This window comes from Channa argus, chromosome 3 (assembly GCF_033026475.1).
Source record: "Channa argus isolate prfri chromosome 3, Channa argus male v1.0, whole genome shotgun sequence".
Lineage (NCBI taxonomy): Eukaryota > Metazoa > Chordata > Actinopteri > Anabantiformes > Channidae > Channa > Channa argus.
This window is the reverse complement of record NC_090199.1, coordinates 8956647-8974061: the sequence shown is the minus strand read 5'-3', so window position 1 is coordinate 8974061 and position 17415 is coordinate 8956647. Positions and strand designations below refer to the sequence as shown.

Genomic DNA, 17415 nt, shown 5'->3' with positions numbered 1-17415 from the left:
AATATTCCACAAACAAACAAAAAAATGGAAAAAGAAAGATTGTGTTGGAGTAGTGTTGTCTGTTTTAAGCAGATTTCTGTCTGAGTGAGTAATGTTTTGATGGTGGTGTTCATTCTTCAGTGCTTCAGCCTGCTACATGTCACTGAGTAGCTGAAGTTTGGACTGAGCAGAGGTTGTTTGTGGAGTTTGGGCTGAAAATGGTATAAAGTCTGCTCCTGTTCTGCTTCTACACAACCTACAAACAAAATGTGTCCTTGTTGTGGTGTAACAACTGTGAACAAATACCAAGCCTTTATTTAAAATTGTGCCCGTGTCTGGTATGTGAGGGGTCACTGCGGGTCAGTTGCTATCCCGCTGCCACCATGTCTAAAAACAAAGAGGGGGAGTTTTTCTGTTTTCTACCACAAGATTCCTGCAATGAAGGTATGTGCGATTCTATTTCAAAAGCCAAACTGTTAAAAAGGAAATGATCCATGACTTATGCCACGGCCGTAATTTGTCCATGTAATGAAGAGCCTGTCTTTAAAGAAAGTAAATGGATCTGAAGACTCAACTTCATGAGAAAGCAAACACTAAAACACACGATTCAAGACTGAGATCATTTGTCTTCCTCTGTGTTTACATCCCATTAACAGGTAATTCGTTTTCTCATTGTGCAATTAAAAGTCTCATCAACGGGGCATCAAAAGGACATTAACATGCAATTAGAGCAGAGTTCAGGCATTAAAATAAATAAATGTAGCTAAACTAATTTAATAGCGTCAAGGTCCAACTGCACAATCGTTTAAAAATGCAGTGATCTATTAATAAACTTTTGCTGGAGACAAGCTAGGATGGAAAAACAACTCCTCTGTGTAAAGAACAAGAGGTACTTTATGCATCAAGTGACACTTTTATATACAGCGCAGTATAAGAGCAACTAAGTGATCACATGATTGATGATTTCATGTGGGCTGGGGGCACAAATAGCCAACCAGAGATAATACTAATTCTGCGAAATAAAAATCATTTGTGCAAGCTGTAAAGCATGTCAAACAGCATCCACTTATGAACAAGTTAACAAAAACCTAATATAAGTATGATATAACTAGAGATTATGGCCTACAGATGACTAGTAGACATTAACTAAATATGTTATCTTACTGTCTTCACTGTCTCTCTCTTTTTTGCTTTCTACATGAACTCAAAGCAAAATACGATTCAATATTATAATACTGAATGGTATTTTGTTTTGAATTCCATGAACTTTTTACATTTTATAAAAGTTCCCTAACTTTTTGTGAGTTGTGTATATTAAAACTACATGCTGGTGCCCAGTAACTAGGGCTATGTGTGACATAATGGTAAAGAAAAACATCATCAGCAGGATTCTTCTCTTACATTTTCTGTCCATTCCATAGTATTCACGATGAAAACTTTCTGTATGTCTCATCTCATGATAATAAACATTATGGTAATCGTGATGATGGTTGGTGTCGAATTTAATCCAGAGACATTAAAGAGCTGGTATCTATAAATGTAAAAAAACAAAATAAATGAATCAGAATGACCACGTGACTAAAAGTTGATAACTACATTTAACTTTTCTTCTCCAGGTCAGTTAACTTACTGTAACTGAGCTAATTAAATAATTGACATTTTCAAAACTCATATTAAACCCAGATTCAGTTAAATTCTGTTTTCATGGCAGCAGGTGAACAAACTTGAACTTATTTACAGTGTAGTGCTTTTGTCAAACTTCTAATTCTAAAACCTTTTAAAACATTTTCTGATTGATTCATAAATGATTGAGCTAAAGCTCATGTAGAAAGAAAAAAGTACAGCATCCCTTTTAAAAGGAATGTGCAGAAGTGTCTGTGAGTTCCCTTTCTCCATGTGAGGTGGAGATCAGGTGATTCGAAAGCACTTATCCAACAACAGGGCTGCTTGTACTTTAGTCTGAGTTGTAAAACACCCCTGAGAGCCCGTCACAGTGTGAGTCCTCCAGCTTCAGTACCAGCCAGAGGTCAAAGAGCAGGATACTACAGAAGGATCTGCTTGTCACACTGATCCACAGACATCCTGCGAGCGTAAACCTGCCTGGCTCAGCGCTGAGTTATATGGTACAGTGACACAACTTTTTTAAACACTGAAACACAAATCTGGATGCGCATTTGTCAAAAGCGGGCTCACGTTGTTTAGCTCAAAGTCTGCCAACAGCAAAACAAACTGACCGACTCTGAATCCACATTTTAGCTCCGCCATGCTTTATTTAGTAATACACAGAAAAGTTTCTTTCGCTCCACACAGTGCACATATTTCTGCTTGAGCGTCTATGTGTCCCACAGCTGCTCTGAAACCTTACTCTAAGCCAATTAGGCCTGTACAATAGGAACAACAATTAAGCCTATCAAGAACAATATATATATGACTCTGGAGCTCTAACGAGATTAATTCCTCATGGATGAGTTCAATCCCTTTCCAACTGTCAATGCAGAAGGAATGATTCAAGTTAACAAGCTGATTAGTGCACTTCAGGACAATCTGCAGAGTTCTGTAGTTGATTCTCAGCTGGCAGTCAGGGGGCTGTGGAAGACAAGTAAAGGCCTTTGGTTAAATCCTTGTGTATTTTCTTTAGTTAGGATCTTCTAAATAATTAGTTATATCATTAAATACCATCTCTGTGTTATGTTTAATGCCCACATGTACCACATTTGTAGTAAGTTTAATGGAAGTATTGGCATTGTTCTACAATTTTCAAGCCGTAAACTAATTTTTCCCTTGATACTAAGATCCTATACGGGGCCTAGTGGACTGCGAAGAATCTGCAAAGACCCAGAATTCTCCTAAAGCATGGTCCTGGTTTACATTACAACAATCCTGATGGCTTTGATGTTCGTCAAAGTGAGGGGAGTCTGCATGAACATTCAATAAATTGATTCCTTTAAATATTTCCACTGGGGTTTTGACTTTCATGTGAACTCGGCCCATACACTCCGTGATTGTTTTTGACAGTGGTCTAACCATTGATTCTTTGTGGAGAAAAATAGAAGGAAAATGTTGGTAGGGAAAAGAGTAAGAGTGAAGGGTTGCCGAGCTATAGACGGACTAGTAGGTCTGACAAGCTGTGTCTCAGTTTCACACAGAGTTGTAATGAGAACCTGCTGGGGTGGCTTTGAGCACGACCTAGGATCAGCTTACCTCTCTCCCAAACCGACTGTCTGTGAAACTCTATAGTTAATAGAAGCTGCATTTGGACACAAAAAGCCTTATGCTCAGTGTGATTTGTGTGTGATTAGTGTGATCAAATGCTGCACAGCCGGTGTGTATGTGTATGATGAGCGTGCGGCCGATCACACGGTTAACATGTGACCTGCCACACCACAGGTACAGTTTAGCCAGCTGTCTGGCAGGTTATTAGGGGGCTCGAGACCTTAAATGGCCATCAGTGCCCCTACGATTTCCACTCTTTGAAGCACAGGGAATACGAGGGGGGAGTCGCCCTATAAAAGCAATTAATGCCTGTTACATCTCTGTTCCTTCAAGCTGTTAATCCCGGTAGACAGGGACAGTACAACACACCTCACTGTCCACTGTCTTCACAAGGACATCAGGACATTATTCAGGGTAATCAGCAATTGACCTCAAATTTATTTACCCCTAATTTGTAAAATACAATTGTGACTGAATGACATTTGGATACAGTATTAATAAGTATTAAGCACTATTCATAACTATTTATACATGTCAGTTTCACCAAATTGTTTTTTCAAATTCTGCCTTGTTCTGGTTTGAAAGAATATCAATTGAAATGGGACGTCTTGCCAAAAAATCCTGCTTGCTCACTTCTGCAAAAAAAATAAAAAATAAATTGGCACAAGCAGAGCAATAAACTCTTATGACAGATCTAATTTAGATCAAATAAGCCATCAGTGTTTTCCATTCACATTATTTTTATTGTATTTAAAAAGTGACTCGACATTTTTGAATGATTGAGGGAGCTGTGGAGTGAGGAGGGCACTAGATTGTGAAACACAGAGCAGTGCTGATACAGGAATGAACAAGTGGCAGTATGCACACCAGATGTGTTTTGGCACAAATTAATGTTCATCAATTCATTGCTTTTGGGAAAAGACATTCTTCTTAGTGTGTTGAGCAACACAAATTCACTGTTTGTGGTGGCACCACAAGCCGTGGTGACAGATATGTCAGAGTCTGAGTAAGAGATGCCACAAGCAAACTGGAAAATGTGCTTTTGTAAATGGGTAAGTCAACCCTTTCAGCAAGAAACTCCCCAGGCCTTGCACTCAAGACTTGAAATGCTGATTTCAACTTCTTCTGTGGAGGAAGAGGAAGGTCAAGTCTGAGAAGGACCAAGCTGCTGTGCACAAACCAGACTGTAGCTCAAGGGGGTCTGAGAATGGATGTGAGCCAGAGCTGCAGAGCTGGGGAGGGGGAGTAGATTTGGTTTCACCCCTGGGTGTGCTGGGTATAGGTCTGCTTCTCACACCATGGCAAACCATATTTCACTTCTGGTATGAACCTGCAGACCTGCCCAGAGGATTTCCCCCGCTGGACCCCTAATGTTGGAAAATGAACGCTCTACTGAACACAGCAAAAGGCCCCAAAAGGCTGACAATACTTCCAATCTATTTATTTTATTTACAGCACTGGTCTAAAACAGCAACTTAAGAAATCACTTTGGGCATATTGCTGTTGGTTTGGGCGTACAAGGAAAACCCGGAGACATGTTTTATTATGGTTTTCATAAAAGTCAATAGATGAAATATAGACGACTGGTGATAAAATATTGTAAATGATAATTAGAATCCAAAAATCTCTGAGGGGCCACAAGAAAGAGGTTGTTTTTTAAGCTGGGGGCCAAATTTATCTTCATGGTTTACCTGAGTGTGCTGAATGGAGAGGTCTCTATGCACAACATACAGACTCCTCCCAAACATGCCTAGAAAAAAAAAGCTCCTGTTACAATAGGAGCTGGCCAGTGTCAAAGGCTCAGTCCACGCGGACTGATGCTCAACAGCCCCTAACAAATCACCCGGTTTATACTTTGCAACTTTTACGCGCAAACAAAATGAGAGCCGTTATTTCTCCACTGACTGTCTTGTGCATGATAACAATATCCTGCATGGAAACCATCCACGGGTTGTACAGCTTTGGCCAGCATGAGTTATTTCACAAAAAGAATAACTGCAAGCCGATCCCTGCGAGCCTTCTCCTGTGCCACGACATAGAGTACACGGACATGCGCCTCCCGAACCTGCTCGGACACGAAACCATGAACGAAGTTCTGCAGCAAGCTTCGTCGTGGATCCCGCTGATTCAGAAGCAATGTCACCCAGACACAAGAAAGTTCCTCTGCTCCCTTTTCGCTCCTGTCTGTCTGGACGAGCTGGACGAGCCTATACAGCCGTGCAGGTCGCTGTGTGAAAGCGTCAAACTCGGCTGCGCGCCCGTCATGTCCGCGTTCGGGTTTCCCTGGCCGAAGATGTTGGACTGCGACCGATTCCCGCTCGACAACGACCTGTGCATACCTCTTGCAAGCATCGAGAGCCCTGCGCCAGTCACCAAAGAAGGTGAGCTCTTGCAAAAGTTAAAGTACTATTTCCAAGGTCATTTAGAAAGTGCGTGCGTCATAAAATGCATGAATGAACTATTCATGTGCTCATATTTGGCACAAGAAGAATGTATACAACAATCTATAAAAATAAAATTCATTCTAACATGGTTCTCTTAAGGATTTCTTCACTGAATGTTACCTGTTTGCTTTAGTGCCCAGAGTATGCGATGCTTGCAAGGAAACGGATGAAAACGACAACGAAATAGTTGACAACCTGTGTAAGAATGACTTTGGTAAGTCCACCCACACTTCCTCACGAGTTTTAACGAGAGTTTTATTGCAATAAAGTCTCATGAGATGATTCATATTGTGATCACGGTTTCTCACTATATTTCCTTTGTGGTGTTGCAACATTTTTAGCACCGAATCCTGTTTAAATGGGCTTTGAGTTCAGATGTCATTAGGAAAGCTCCAAATGATGCTCTGTAAAATCTCTGTGAAAGTGATGCTATTCCCCAGTCCTTACTCTATCTTCTACATGCCTTAAGCTCTGAAGATCAAGGTCAAGGAGATCTCCTACATCAACGGGGACACCAAGATTGTGCCAGAGAACAAGAGCAAGACCATCTACAAGATGAACGGCGTGACCGAGCGAGACCTGAAGAAGACAGTGCTGTGGCTGAGGAATGGCCTGGCGTGCATCTGCGATGAGATGAACGACATCAACGCTGCCTACCTGGTCATGGGCCAGAAGATGGACGGCCACCTGGTCATCACCTCGCTGAAGCGCTGGCAGAAAGGACAGCGTGAATTTAAGAGGATTTCCCGCAGCATCCGCAAACTGCAGTGCTAGGAAGGATAAGCAGAAGAAACTGCACCATCACTTTTAGTTGAGCTTTTCACGGTTGGTTTGCAGGTTAGAGATTATTCAGCTAAGATGTTTCCCCGGCCTTCAAAGACACATCACTTCCAATTCCTTCCATTGGTTTATCATTAGCAATGCTTAAACTTGCTCCAATACATTTATTTCACTCGAAAATTATAATTCTTGTGGATTTCCAGTTTCTGCAGGGCGAAATGCTCTGAAAAAATCACACAAAACATTAATTCTGTAAATCAAAGAGTCCAGAAAGAGATTTTGTGACTTTTAAACATTTACTCCCAGTCATTTTGCACACTGGGCATTAGACCCCCCCTAGTGGCCCATGTTTTTCAAGTGATGTGTCGCCCCCCCCCCGGAGGAGCTGTCTTCGCTGTCACCTCATTAATTGCAGTTAATTGCACTCAGCTGGTGTCCAGGTGCAGAGGAATCACTAATTGCATGGTCAGAGCGAAAACTAGCAGAGCCAAGAACCCAGGATTAAAACGATTGACTCTAAAAATCATTGGCAGATGTGGCCTACTGTTCAACCCTCCAGATGGTGTGAGTTTGTCATACTTTTAACCTGTTTTTTGTTGTTTTGTTTTTGTTCTTTTATCTACTGGTATCAGAAATTAATGTTCTACTTTAAGGAGGTGGCCTCTGAGAGTGTGTGATGGTCAGCAGCATTCAGACTCCAAAACTCACATGAGGGTCAAAGAAGAGTCTTGCAACTGGGCTTTAGGTGTTTGGATTTTATCACAACGTTTGTGTCACAGTATTACAACAAAATGATGAATTTTGGTGTTTTGAGTGAGGCTGTGATGTGTGTGCGTCTGCGTGGGATGTTCAGAATGAGTTTGTCCTACTGTTTTCTCAAGCAAAAATGAGAGATAGCTGGCTATATTCTCTTCCCGTTCAGTATTTTAATATTCTTGGCAAAGTTTTTGTACGTAAGTCACTGCATACTTTTCTACCACAGTATGATATTTTTCTACTCCAGACTTTTCATATTTCACTTAAACATTTATGCAAATGACTCATTATGTTTTGGTTTGCATCTTCATAACGTGAGTTGGCTTTTAGGTGCTAATCCCAAATAATCACAAGCGTGTGCGTTCGTGTGCAATGTAAAGTATTACTGTGTAAATAGCAAATACTGTTCTTGTATAATTTTTTTTTTTTTGATGATGATTAAAAGCTGTAGACTCGTTTGATATGACTTTGCAATTCAAATTTTCTGACAGTTAAAGTTCACTATTAAGATAATCAATGAAAATATTCAAAAAGAGAGACACTGTTTAAAAAGAAAAAAAGCCACAGATTTAAGATGGAGAAATAAACTTATAATAAAGCGTGTTATCGTTTAAACAACGCCACCAAGTGGACGTTGATGATGAAAGCTTGCTTGTGCGCGCGCGCGTGTGTGTGCGTGTACACGTACACATGTACGAGCAGTTTCTTTAACTGGCTTAGAAACCTTTTGGCAACGTGAGGACCATTTGCTGGTCCTAACAAGTTTAAAGACCTGTTTGAAGGTTAAGTCTTAAGCTTAGAATTAGATTTAGTCAGTAAGTCGTGATGCTTGGGCCAAGGGGCTATGCAATACAAATAAAAGTCCTACGGGGAAAACCATGTTGAATATGTCTCAGAATTTGAGACCTCCAGCATTACTCATTTGATCATGGATGTGTTGAGCTACTAAACGGGGTCCAAAACACATTGACTAGGCTTTTCACCGCAGACCGATATGTCTGTATTTCTATTAAAATGTGTGTTACTTTTGACCCCACACCGTTTCTGAGAAGCATGTGTCACTTGCTGTTACTGTACAGTAACTGTGCTAGTCAAAACACTTTTGACTGATTTTTAAAATACCCCAACAGGTAAATTTCATCCTGAAAAGGAGACTGAAACACACATCTTTTTTCCCTATGCATGTAAAATTAAAAATAGTATAAATGTGACCTTCAAATTGCTTGTTAGTAAAAGTACAAAAACCCAAATATATTCCTTTGGAACAGTAATGCAGAGAATTGCAACTTTTGTGGTATAATGTTATGCAAATAGCTACAATTGTGTGGACATCTAAAAATTAAACTACCTATTGGATTGTAAGACCTGTGATGGCGAGTCCCTTAAGTACAATTTTGGCAATTTCTCCCTTATTTGAGTATTTCATGATCTGCTACTTCAATCTTGATTTTTGCTGCACATGCAAATATTATTTTACCATAACATTAATTAAAAAACCTAATTCTGAAGAGTAACTATGGTTATTAACCAAAATGTAAGTATGTATGCAAAGTATAACTAAGACTATAGAAATTTAGACGCTACCTACCAGTTTGTTAAATAATTTAAATTTATAATAAATGTTAAAGGTGATTTATATACAGTGTATAGGTTAGTCCGTGAAGATGTCTATGGTAACCAGCGACAACAATAAAATGGCGACCACATTTGTGCATCATTAAGGCTCCAATAACTTCATATTCACTGATGTGAAATGAGCCGTTGTACACTTAAAAAATACTTTGCATTTTGGTACTTCGTGTGTTTGTTTTTAGCTAACGCTCTTCGAAGTGCCACTTTAAGTGCAGTATTTTTAACTCACAACCATGTTTTTTACTTTAGTGATCTGAGTTTTTAGGGGCTTTATCAAATCAGCTAATTAGCAGGGGGGCCTGGACATTTTTACTTCTCTGGGATGTTCACACTGTCACATTCACTGCTGATGAATTAAGGTGCGACATTGTGGCAAACCAAAAGAGGGGGTGTGTAGACTGGAGTCTAAAATAAATCGTAGTGTCCCACAAGGCAGAGGAATCGTATTCAAGTCTCTCGATTGTTGCCCTTTTGAAGAAATCAAGTTTACACCCTGACCCCACTTCACACCTTGATTCATATGATTCTGACAAACTGTCACATGACTATTACTAGGTGGTTTGAATGACTCACCTGTCATGTGACATTACATTGTAATTAACTTATAAAAGCCAGGGACTCCCCAGTGGACAAAATAGGTGAAGCTTTGAAAGTCCACTCCTACAGTTTAGACACTAGTTTGGACTTGATAATGATCAGCACCTACACAGTCCACATTCCAGCCCTCAAGCAGGTGATGTTGTTGCTTCTGTGCAGTGGGACTGACTACTTTTAAAAAGGGTAAAATAAACCACATTAACTTGGTGCCTAAAGCAAATATTATCTCATCAGTTACAGGGATCAATCTTCCTAGTATTTTTTTTTTTCTTTCTTTAAAATGTGAAATAAGGCCTCTTTTAGGTATGGTCACATTACTTTAAAACGTGAATACTTCTTTGACCATACGTTACATCTTTTTACAATTTTATTTAACACTGGTTTATACAAAGAGTCAGACTAATCTGTAACTTACTAAACTGGAACACAAACCCATTGTAAAATTATCTTGTGATGATTTAAAAAATAGAATTGTCTCTGTTTTGAAGCAGAAATCTTGCCCCAAAAGTCTGGTTGTTCCAGGTTCTCAAAGGGCAGGATTTTTTTTTTAAATATAATTTAAAACGGATTTTTTTCCCCTTGATTGTTGATAAACCAATGGAAACGTCACATTTTCTGGCAGTACACGTTTTCTGATTACATGAATAATTGATTATGAAATTTTGGAAATTGTCCTATAAACTGTAAATGCCCCTAAAGGCGTCTTGAGAGCCATACAATGATCAGATATACTGTACTGTATGAGTCATGTATTAGTCTGAATGGCTAAAATCCAGCCATACGCTTTGGTGTGTGCCCCTAATTGCGACTGCTCAGAAAACCATAAAATTACATTATAATTAAAGAGAAAAAGCAACAATTATGAAGCCTTTACAGATGTGGGGGTAAAATACCCTGATGAACAAAGCTAACAAAATGACTGGAGGATGGGGAATTTGATATGACACTTTAAATGCCCCCATGCGACGTTTGAGGGGCGGGATGTGTGGAAACCCTGTAAACTACCGGTGGGAAAATTAATACTTTTGAATCAGTATGTTACTCATGTTGGCAAATAGACTCCCGGGGCGGGAGGGGGGACTTCCTGTCGTGGTTGTCCCTTTTTTTAAAAAAAAACTTATTGATTTCTATTCTTTGAGGCCCCAAAATACTTGTTTGGGATTAAACAATGCTGCAAATGAGAAGCACGATGAGCTGCTTTGTTTCTGCGTTGCCGCTTGCTTCGAGAGTTCCGGTTTCCGATGGTTATGAATGCAGCACAGCTATTTTTTTTTTTTCCCCAGGTGTTCGTAGGATTTACTTTTCTGCCTTTTTTAGTGTTAATTCGTGCTTGTGGTGGTTTTTTGTTTGACTGCCCTCTGCACTGACAGTGCAAAGGCATCTTAGCCCCCCAGTGACGGTGACTCTTTGAGAGCAGGCAGGGCTCAGTTTGACGAAGCTCAAAAAAGTACGCGGGGAAGTTCCCTAGGAAATCCCCCTAGACTTCGGGGATATTATTCTCGACACTGATGCGCCAAATCTCCGACAAAATTGACATCCTCAGTCCATTTGTAGAGACTCGGTTCCAGGAGCAGGGGCTTCAAATGCTGGATTATTAAAACGCTGGTCATTCTGTTCGATCGTGGAAACCTACAATGGATAACGTCAGTATAAACACGAACGACATGCTAACGGAGAAAACCCGGAGTCACAGCACGCTGAATACTCTTTATCATGAGACTCGGCAGGAAGTTGAGCTTTTGAACAAGCAGATCAATGTGAAGGACAATATCATCACAGATTTAAAGGCGAGGTTGGGGAAATATGAGAGGATCTACATGAATGTGGGAGATAAGGAGTCTGTGGTCATCGGGCCGTCAAAGTCGCTGCTGGAGAGCTTGTGCAAAGAGATATGCAAACTGAAACACAAGAGGAACGAGATGGAGTTCCATGCATCTCGACAGGAAGAGGTAAATATATTGAAAGTTTGAATGTTGACATGTTGTCCCATGCAGGTGTGTGTGCGTGTGTTTGTAGATACTAGGCATCTACAAACATTGACTGCTAAGGATAGTGGCACTGGTCTGTCCCATATGGGTACATGTCCATTAGCAGGAACTAATCAAACCCTCCAGTGATTATGTAACATGTAGTAGTGAAACACTGGACTATGAAATGATAGCTGTGTAGCATCTTTATTAAATAAATGCACCAAAATATTACACGACCAGCTCATCCATTGCATCTGTGTGTTCCTCCCAGGAGATCCAGAGGCTGAACGTGCTGCTCCGGCAGAAGGATGTGGAGTTGGAGAACATCAGGTGTCAGCCTGAACACGAGAAGGACCAGGAGATCCAGAGGCTGCGATTGGCCTTAGATGAGAGGGAAAGGTCAGAGGCTACGAGAGCAGTCCTCTGCACCTCCCTGGAGGAGGAGGCCAACAAGCTGCGCAGCCAGCTTGCCGTGACTGTGAAGGTGTTCCAGGAGCTGCTGGGAAGTCTAGGGAAAGACAAGAAGGGGGAAGAAGTGGAGGAGCTGCTCCAGCAGCAAAGAGCTAAGGAGGTGTGTGATTATGAGTGACTCCTGGATGTGTTGTTCTGCAGGCTTCATAGACCGTATTACAGACTCAGTTGTGATTTGCATGTTTTTCGAGGGTCCTGCTGTAACTTGCATTCCACCATCTTCCCACAGACATTAGAATCTTCAGACACGAGTGACGTTAACACACAAATCCGCCAACTTCTCGCTGAAAATAAACAGCTAAAGGAGCGAGTGGCATACGTAAGTTATTATGCTCTATAACAACTATTTTGCCCTTACATTCATTACCAGCTGCGCACTCTGATAAAGATGTAAAGCAGATTATAGCATATGTTCAAATAATCCAACTGTTGTTGTAATTTCTCAATTTTTAGGTACAAAGTTTGAATTCTCAGTGGCAAAAGTATGACTCCAGCAGGGAGGACTATATCAGAGGTTTGTGTCAGCGGCTGAAGGAGAACACTGGGCTGGGCTCTTTCAGCAGTGGGTTGCTTCATCAGGAAATTTCCAGACTCAACACCTTACTGGAGGAAAAGATAAGGGAGTGTGACAGGCTGGGTAGAGAAGTGGACAAGATAAGGAAGCATGGCAAAGAGTGCATCCAGACACTGGAGCAGCAGGTCGGTACTAGTTTATAGTCTGTGTGTTGCTCCTACATTGTATCAGCCTGCATGTTTATAATGGGACACAGCTCTAATTACTAACCATTAAGAAGAAAGGTGACCACTTACGTTTTTTGTTTTTTTTTCCTCCGTCAGGTACTCATCTACACAGAAGACTTTAAGTCAGAGCGAGCCGACAGAGAGAGAGCACAGGGCCGCATTGAAGACCTCAAGGAGGAGGTTTTTCAGTTAAAACAGCAGCTACACAAACAGGTAAGATGGCAGCCCTGCAAAGAGGTGGATGAGTACCTCCACAGAAACCTTCACTCATTAATTTGTAGCACGTTCCCATATGTGTGACTCGTGCAGTCCATAACTCTGTGCATACCTCACTTTTTACACCAGGGAACTAGCAGAGACTTGGTTCCCATGTGTCCTGTACACATAGGACACAGGATCTCCTCAGGGCGACACAAGGACTCTGCAGAGCATCAACTGAGGACTACTGCTGAGACACAGCAGCAGCCTGTAGCGGCAGCAGCAACACCGAACCCTGAATGGAACGAATGCCCAGGCCTGTCAGAGTTGCAGTGCCCTCAGTGCCAAGCAAAGTTCAGCGACAAGGACGCTGTAGAATACATGAACCATTGGGAAGAGTGTGCCAAACTATAAATGGAACAAAACTCACTCAAAAGACAAGTTTCTCTTGCTAGAAACTAAACTCTGACGAGCAGCACTACATTTAAAAAAAAAAAAAAAAAAAAAAAAAAAAACCCTAAATGGAGTTTCCATTTCGGAGAGGGTTGACTACAAATGAAACAACTGACTTATAAGATGTTTTGTAAATAGTGAAGCGAAGCTGTATAAACAGGTCGCTAGAAAATATCATCAAGCCTTTCTAAGTCTGCATAAGTTAAAAAAAGAAAAAAGAAAAAATCCAGTGCCTTGTTCTAGTCTGTCTTCTGGCAAGAAGATTAATGTGGGGGTGAGGAGGTCAATGCAATATAGCAAATTTAATATACCTCAAAGTGTCAAATTAAAACCTGTTGCACTTTCATTTAGCCAAAAAAACTAATCGTCAGAATGTACGATTAAGATTCATGATGAATAAGCTTATTTTGGATCCAAACATTTAAGTTGATGTGGTGCTATTAGTGTATTTTTACCTGAACTTTACATACTTCTTTAATTATATATTCCTAATAACAGATGAAAAGTATATTCTATTTATTCTTTTTGCTTGTATAATCCAAAAAGGCTCAAAATGGGATCAAAATGTTTAACAGCTGGAAAAAATGTTTGTGACCCACATTCTGAAAGTTTATATAAAAACTGCAGCCGAAGTGGATGTTATTTTTGTAATAAAAACTGTTTGCCCACAAATTATCTTATGGTGATTTTATATAGCTTGAGATATTCTTCATTATTGCCTGGTGTAAATGTTTCTTTTTTTTTTTTTTTTAATTTAGTCATTAGACAGTTTGCAGCCTCAAGCTAAAACCACAGATCACAGCCTACCCACGGAAATGTTGGCACTACTTAATCTAAATTTGTGCGTGTCTTTTAGTGCGTTTGTGTGTCGAGTTATGTCACGTGTGTTTGCGCACAGTGGAAAACCCCTTCCCAGCGTTGCCTGAATGGGCTCGCTGTACTGTGACAGCCAGATTCCCAGCTGTTGTGTGGCTGAAGCAAAACACTGCTGGGGTACTGAGGGGTCTATGACTTAAATGGTGTCTCATGTTACGTCCAAACTATCAACAACTGGCTGCAGATCAGTTGGTGACCGAATCGTCCTGCAGTCAGACGCTTGTCTGAAACACACAGCCCAGCGGCGCTGCTTGTGAATCAGTTGTCATGGGTTTGATGTAGTAAGCACAGGAAGCTGGACATCCCCTGGCTTTTTAAAAAGGAAGTAAGCAGTTGCAGTGCATAGAAAAGGCACATTGGTGGTATTTATGTGACTGGTTCTTGCTGCATTGAAGAAAGAAAACCCATTCTTTCTACAAGTTGCATTCATAAACAATGGAAGGCAGTTTTGCTCATTTCAGTATTTTTTCGGGCCTTCTGTCACTACAGCCTTAGTCAAGATAGTCGGACTATCCATATGTTCTGCACCACTGTAGTTGTTGGTGTCGACTACATTTGCCCCAACTTGAAAACTGTAAATGTGGCTGCTATTCAGCAAAAAAAAAGTCAAGCTGTTAAAACAGTACAACAGGTACAAGTATATGTTTTAGAAAACATATTGTAGATGGAATAAAAGCAGAGATGTACAGTTAGTTTTGGCTCTGCCCAAATTTATATCCTCAGTTTATCCACGTGTCCATTTGCTTAGCTAAACAAATCCAATTGCAAGTGAGCATTTCATTTAAATTAAGACATAGATTAAAAGCTAGGTTAATGTTGACTTTAAAAAACAGTTCAAATATAAACTAGATAATATTTAGGTTTTATGGTCAAGTTTATATCAATACCACTTACTAGAATTGAGGTTATTACAGCTTAAAATCAGAACAGTGAAGTCCACTTTGGAGAACAAAATCAATAAGGTTTTACAGTAGGTACATTCAAATGACACAAAGCAGCATCACTTGCACACTTACTCATCAGCTAAATGGGGAAGATGTTTGTGGCTAAATTAACATCTGATATCTTTATTTACATTTACCAGCCTGGCTCAAATGTATGGGCCTACTGAATGACTGCTTACAATTTCTGGCTTTAAAGGGCAACTTCACAATCTGGTTTAAAAGCCAACCACATACGCAGTGGTAGAAATACACAGAGGATCTAAAAAGGCCATGAGCTGTCTGCTGGGGATTGTCCCCCTCCACCAGCACACACCTACAAATTTACAACAGGGTCTATAAGTGACATAACTTCCACACACAAATCGCTCTACCCACTGATCTGAGAGTGGAAAAAATAGGTCACAAGTCCCCACCCGAGTGTCTGGGAACATTTCTAAGAAACACAGAATTATTGAGAAAAGTCAGGTGACAGTGTTAGATCAGTTCCTGTTGGAGACAGTTTAAAAGCATCAGGATGTACTGTCATATATTTTAACTGAGAGGGAAAACCTCAGCTTGAAACTTAACCAGACAAATACATAATAGACACATACAGCCTTTAATCTTCTGAGTATCCTAAAAGAATGGGAATTTCCCACTTTCGCAAGGGAATTCCCAAAAAAGTTTATTTGAAAATGGAATGATATCAACTTAAGATTATTTTATAATAACATATTTTGGCTGAGACAGGTGGTATTAATGCTGCCTGATTGTTAAGGTCTGCTTGGTAAGGTAAATCCAAGGTTTTGGCCATCAAAGAGAGCAGTGTGTGGACAATTGCAGCCAGGAAAGAAGGGTGGGGGTGGGGGTGGGGGGTTGAATCCCTCTTTGGAAATGTATGTGATCCCAAAGAGCTCCAGGCAGTTGACAATGAAAAGATCAGCGTTCTGATTACAAGCTACAAGGCAGCTCTGATCCTTTTTAATAACGCTATTGGCACTTGTCCCTGTCATTGTGAAACGGCTGCATTGTTTCCTTTCATCACCCAAGAACATTTTCACAGCAAAATTCTATGTTTTTTTTAAATTACTGTACAAATTAATGGAAAGTTGATTTTACACATAAATTCATTACTGATGACAAGAGTTGAATCAACGGTCTCCTATCTCTTTTATCAAAAAACGCAAATCTGTGCCATTCTCGTGTTTTATTCAGATCACGACCTACGTTAGTCTCTCAGACATTTCGCTCGGTGCTTTTGACTTGTCTACATTTGCGTAGCTTTGTGGGGCATTTGCTTAAATGTGGTAGATCCGATCTTACATCACCAGTGACTGAGAGTGAGCACGCTCTACAGACAGACATTCATACCTGAAAAAAACTGAGTCATATCTGCTGGTGGCTCTCGCAAGTCAAAGCTTCTTTTTGTTTCTTACATGAAGCGCCCCAATGTCCTCATTCATTAAATTTGAAAGAGTGGTAATTTTTTGCAGTGAAACCCCTCAGCCTTAAGAACTAAGTACTCTTGGAAAAGTTGAGAGGAAGCAGTCACTGTCAAAACTATTAACTCACTTCCTCTTCCACAGTATCCATGTGCCTCTAAACATAAAAGTATATGTTTACAGCCCATTTTAAAACATTTAAACTAGAGGGCTGCTTAAAATGAATTTTAAGAATATTGGGCATTGTGAAAGGTTTGTACTGTGAAGCATCTTTTTGTCTTTGTGAAAACAGATGTGAAAGTAACTGAAATGAAATGTTAATTGAAAATAGTTCTCAAAGTTTAAAACTTAAGTTGAACATAAGTTAAGGCCAATACAGCAGTGAGGGAAGCTCAACATTCTTAATAGGCTTTTTTTTTAATTTACAGAAATATCAATGAGTCTCTTCAATTGAAAACAAACTGCAAAATTACTTTAATGTTAAACTTTAAACATTGCTGTTAAGACAGGGAGTTGTGTATTAACTCATCTACATCTTGATAAGCCACCGCATGACCTAATTTCAAGCTCACTTTGCCCTAAGGAAATGTACATGATTTCATAACCCTCAAAACTACTTTCCCTAGAGTTTCATGCGCATATAAAATAGTGATATGTAAATACATTTACTAGCCCAAATGGCAGATGCATTTTTTTTTTTTCCGAGTATATTTAAAACCGAAACTGAAGCTCGGGATCTACATGACTCACATTACATGGACCTCCTAGATTGATTATGAGTAGCAATTAGTGATTTACCAAAAGGAAGACGCATCTTAGGGTGTGACTCACCCTGCAACCTTGCGTAGCTGCAGAAGGGCAGCGCCGCAGCAAGGTAAAATTCCTGACATAGTTCAAACAGTATGTCATACTATCAATCATTCCGTGTATGGGACCAGTC

At 40.1% G+C, this 17415-nt stretch overlaps 2 protein-coding genes across 2 annotated transcripts; both read left to right on the top strand.

Annotated features, from left to right (window-relative positions):
• Window positions 1-4969: 4969 nt before the first annotated feature.
• Window positions 4970-7638, top strand: sfrp2 (secreted frizzled-related protein 2). The gene is made up of 3 exons (XM_067499304.1): window positions 4970-5573; window positions 5770-5850; window positions 6106-7638. The coding sequence occupies exons 1-3, from the start codon at window positions 5072-5074 to the stop codon at window positions 6408-6410; spliced, it is 888 nt and encodes a 295-aa protein (XP_067355405.1). The 5' UTR covers window positions 4970-5071; the 3' UTR covers window positions 6411-7638.
• Window positions 7639-10640: 3002 nt separating this feature from the next.
• tnip2 (TNFAIP3 interacting protein 2) lies at window positions 10641-13906 on the top strand. Its single transcript, XM_067499198.1, has 6 exons — window positions 10641-11350; window positions 11643-11942; window positions 12072-12161; window positions 12296-12541; window positions 12680-12796; window positions 12929-13906. The coding sequence occupies exons 1-6, from the start codon at window positions 11036-11038 to the stop codon at window positions 13193-13195; spliced, it is 1335 nt and encodes a 444-aa protein (XP_067355299.1). The 5' UTR covers window positions 10641-11035; the 3' UTR covers window positions 13196-13906.
• Window positions 13907-17415: the final 3509 nt, after the last annotated feature.

What these genes read in the sequence shown, in the direction of transcription:
- tnip2 (XM_067499198.1), top strand. Translation starts at nt 11,036, where the DNA reads ATGGATAACGTCAGTATAAACACGAACGACATGCTAACGGAGAAAACC. An exon ending in ATGCATCTCGACAGGAAGAG is followed by an intron (nt 11,351 to 11,642) that starts GTAAATATATTG and finishes TGTTCCTCCCAG; the next exon opens with GAGATCCAGAGGCTGAACGT. An exon ending in TAAAGGAGCGAGTGGCATAC is followed by an intron (nt 12,162 to 12,295) that starts GTAAGTTATTAT and finishes CTCAATTTTTAG; the next exon opens with GTACAAAGTTTGAATTCTCA.
- sfrp2 (XM_067499304.1), top strand. Translation starts at nt 5,072, where the DNA reads ATGAGAGCCGTTATTTCTCCACTGACTGTCTTGTGCATGATAACAATA. An exon ending in TGCGCCAGTCACCAAAGAAG is followed by an intron (nt 5,574 to 5,769) that starts GTGAGCTCTTGC and finishes TGTTTGCTTTAG; the next exon opens with TGCCCAGAGTATGCGATGCT. An exon ending in CCTGTGTAAGAATGACTTTG is followed by an intron (nt 5,851 to 6,105) that starts GTAAGTCCACCC and finishes ACATGCCTTAAG; the next exon opens with CTCTGAAGATCAAGGTCAAG.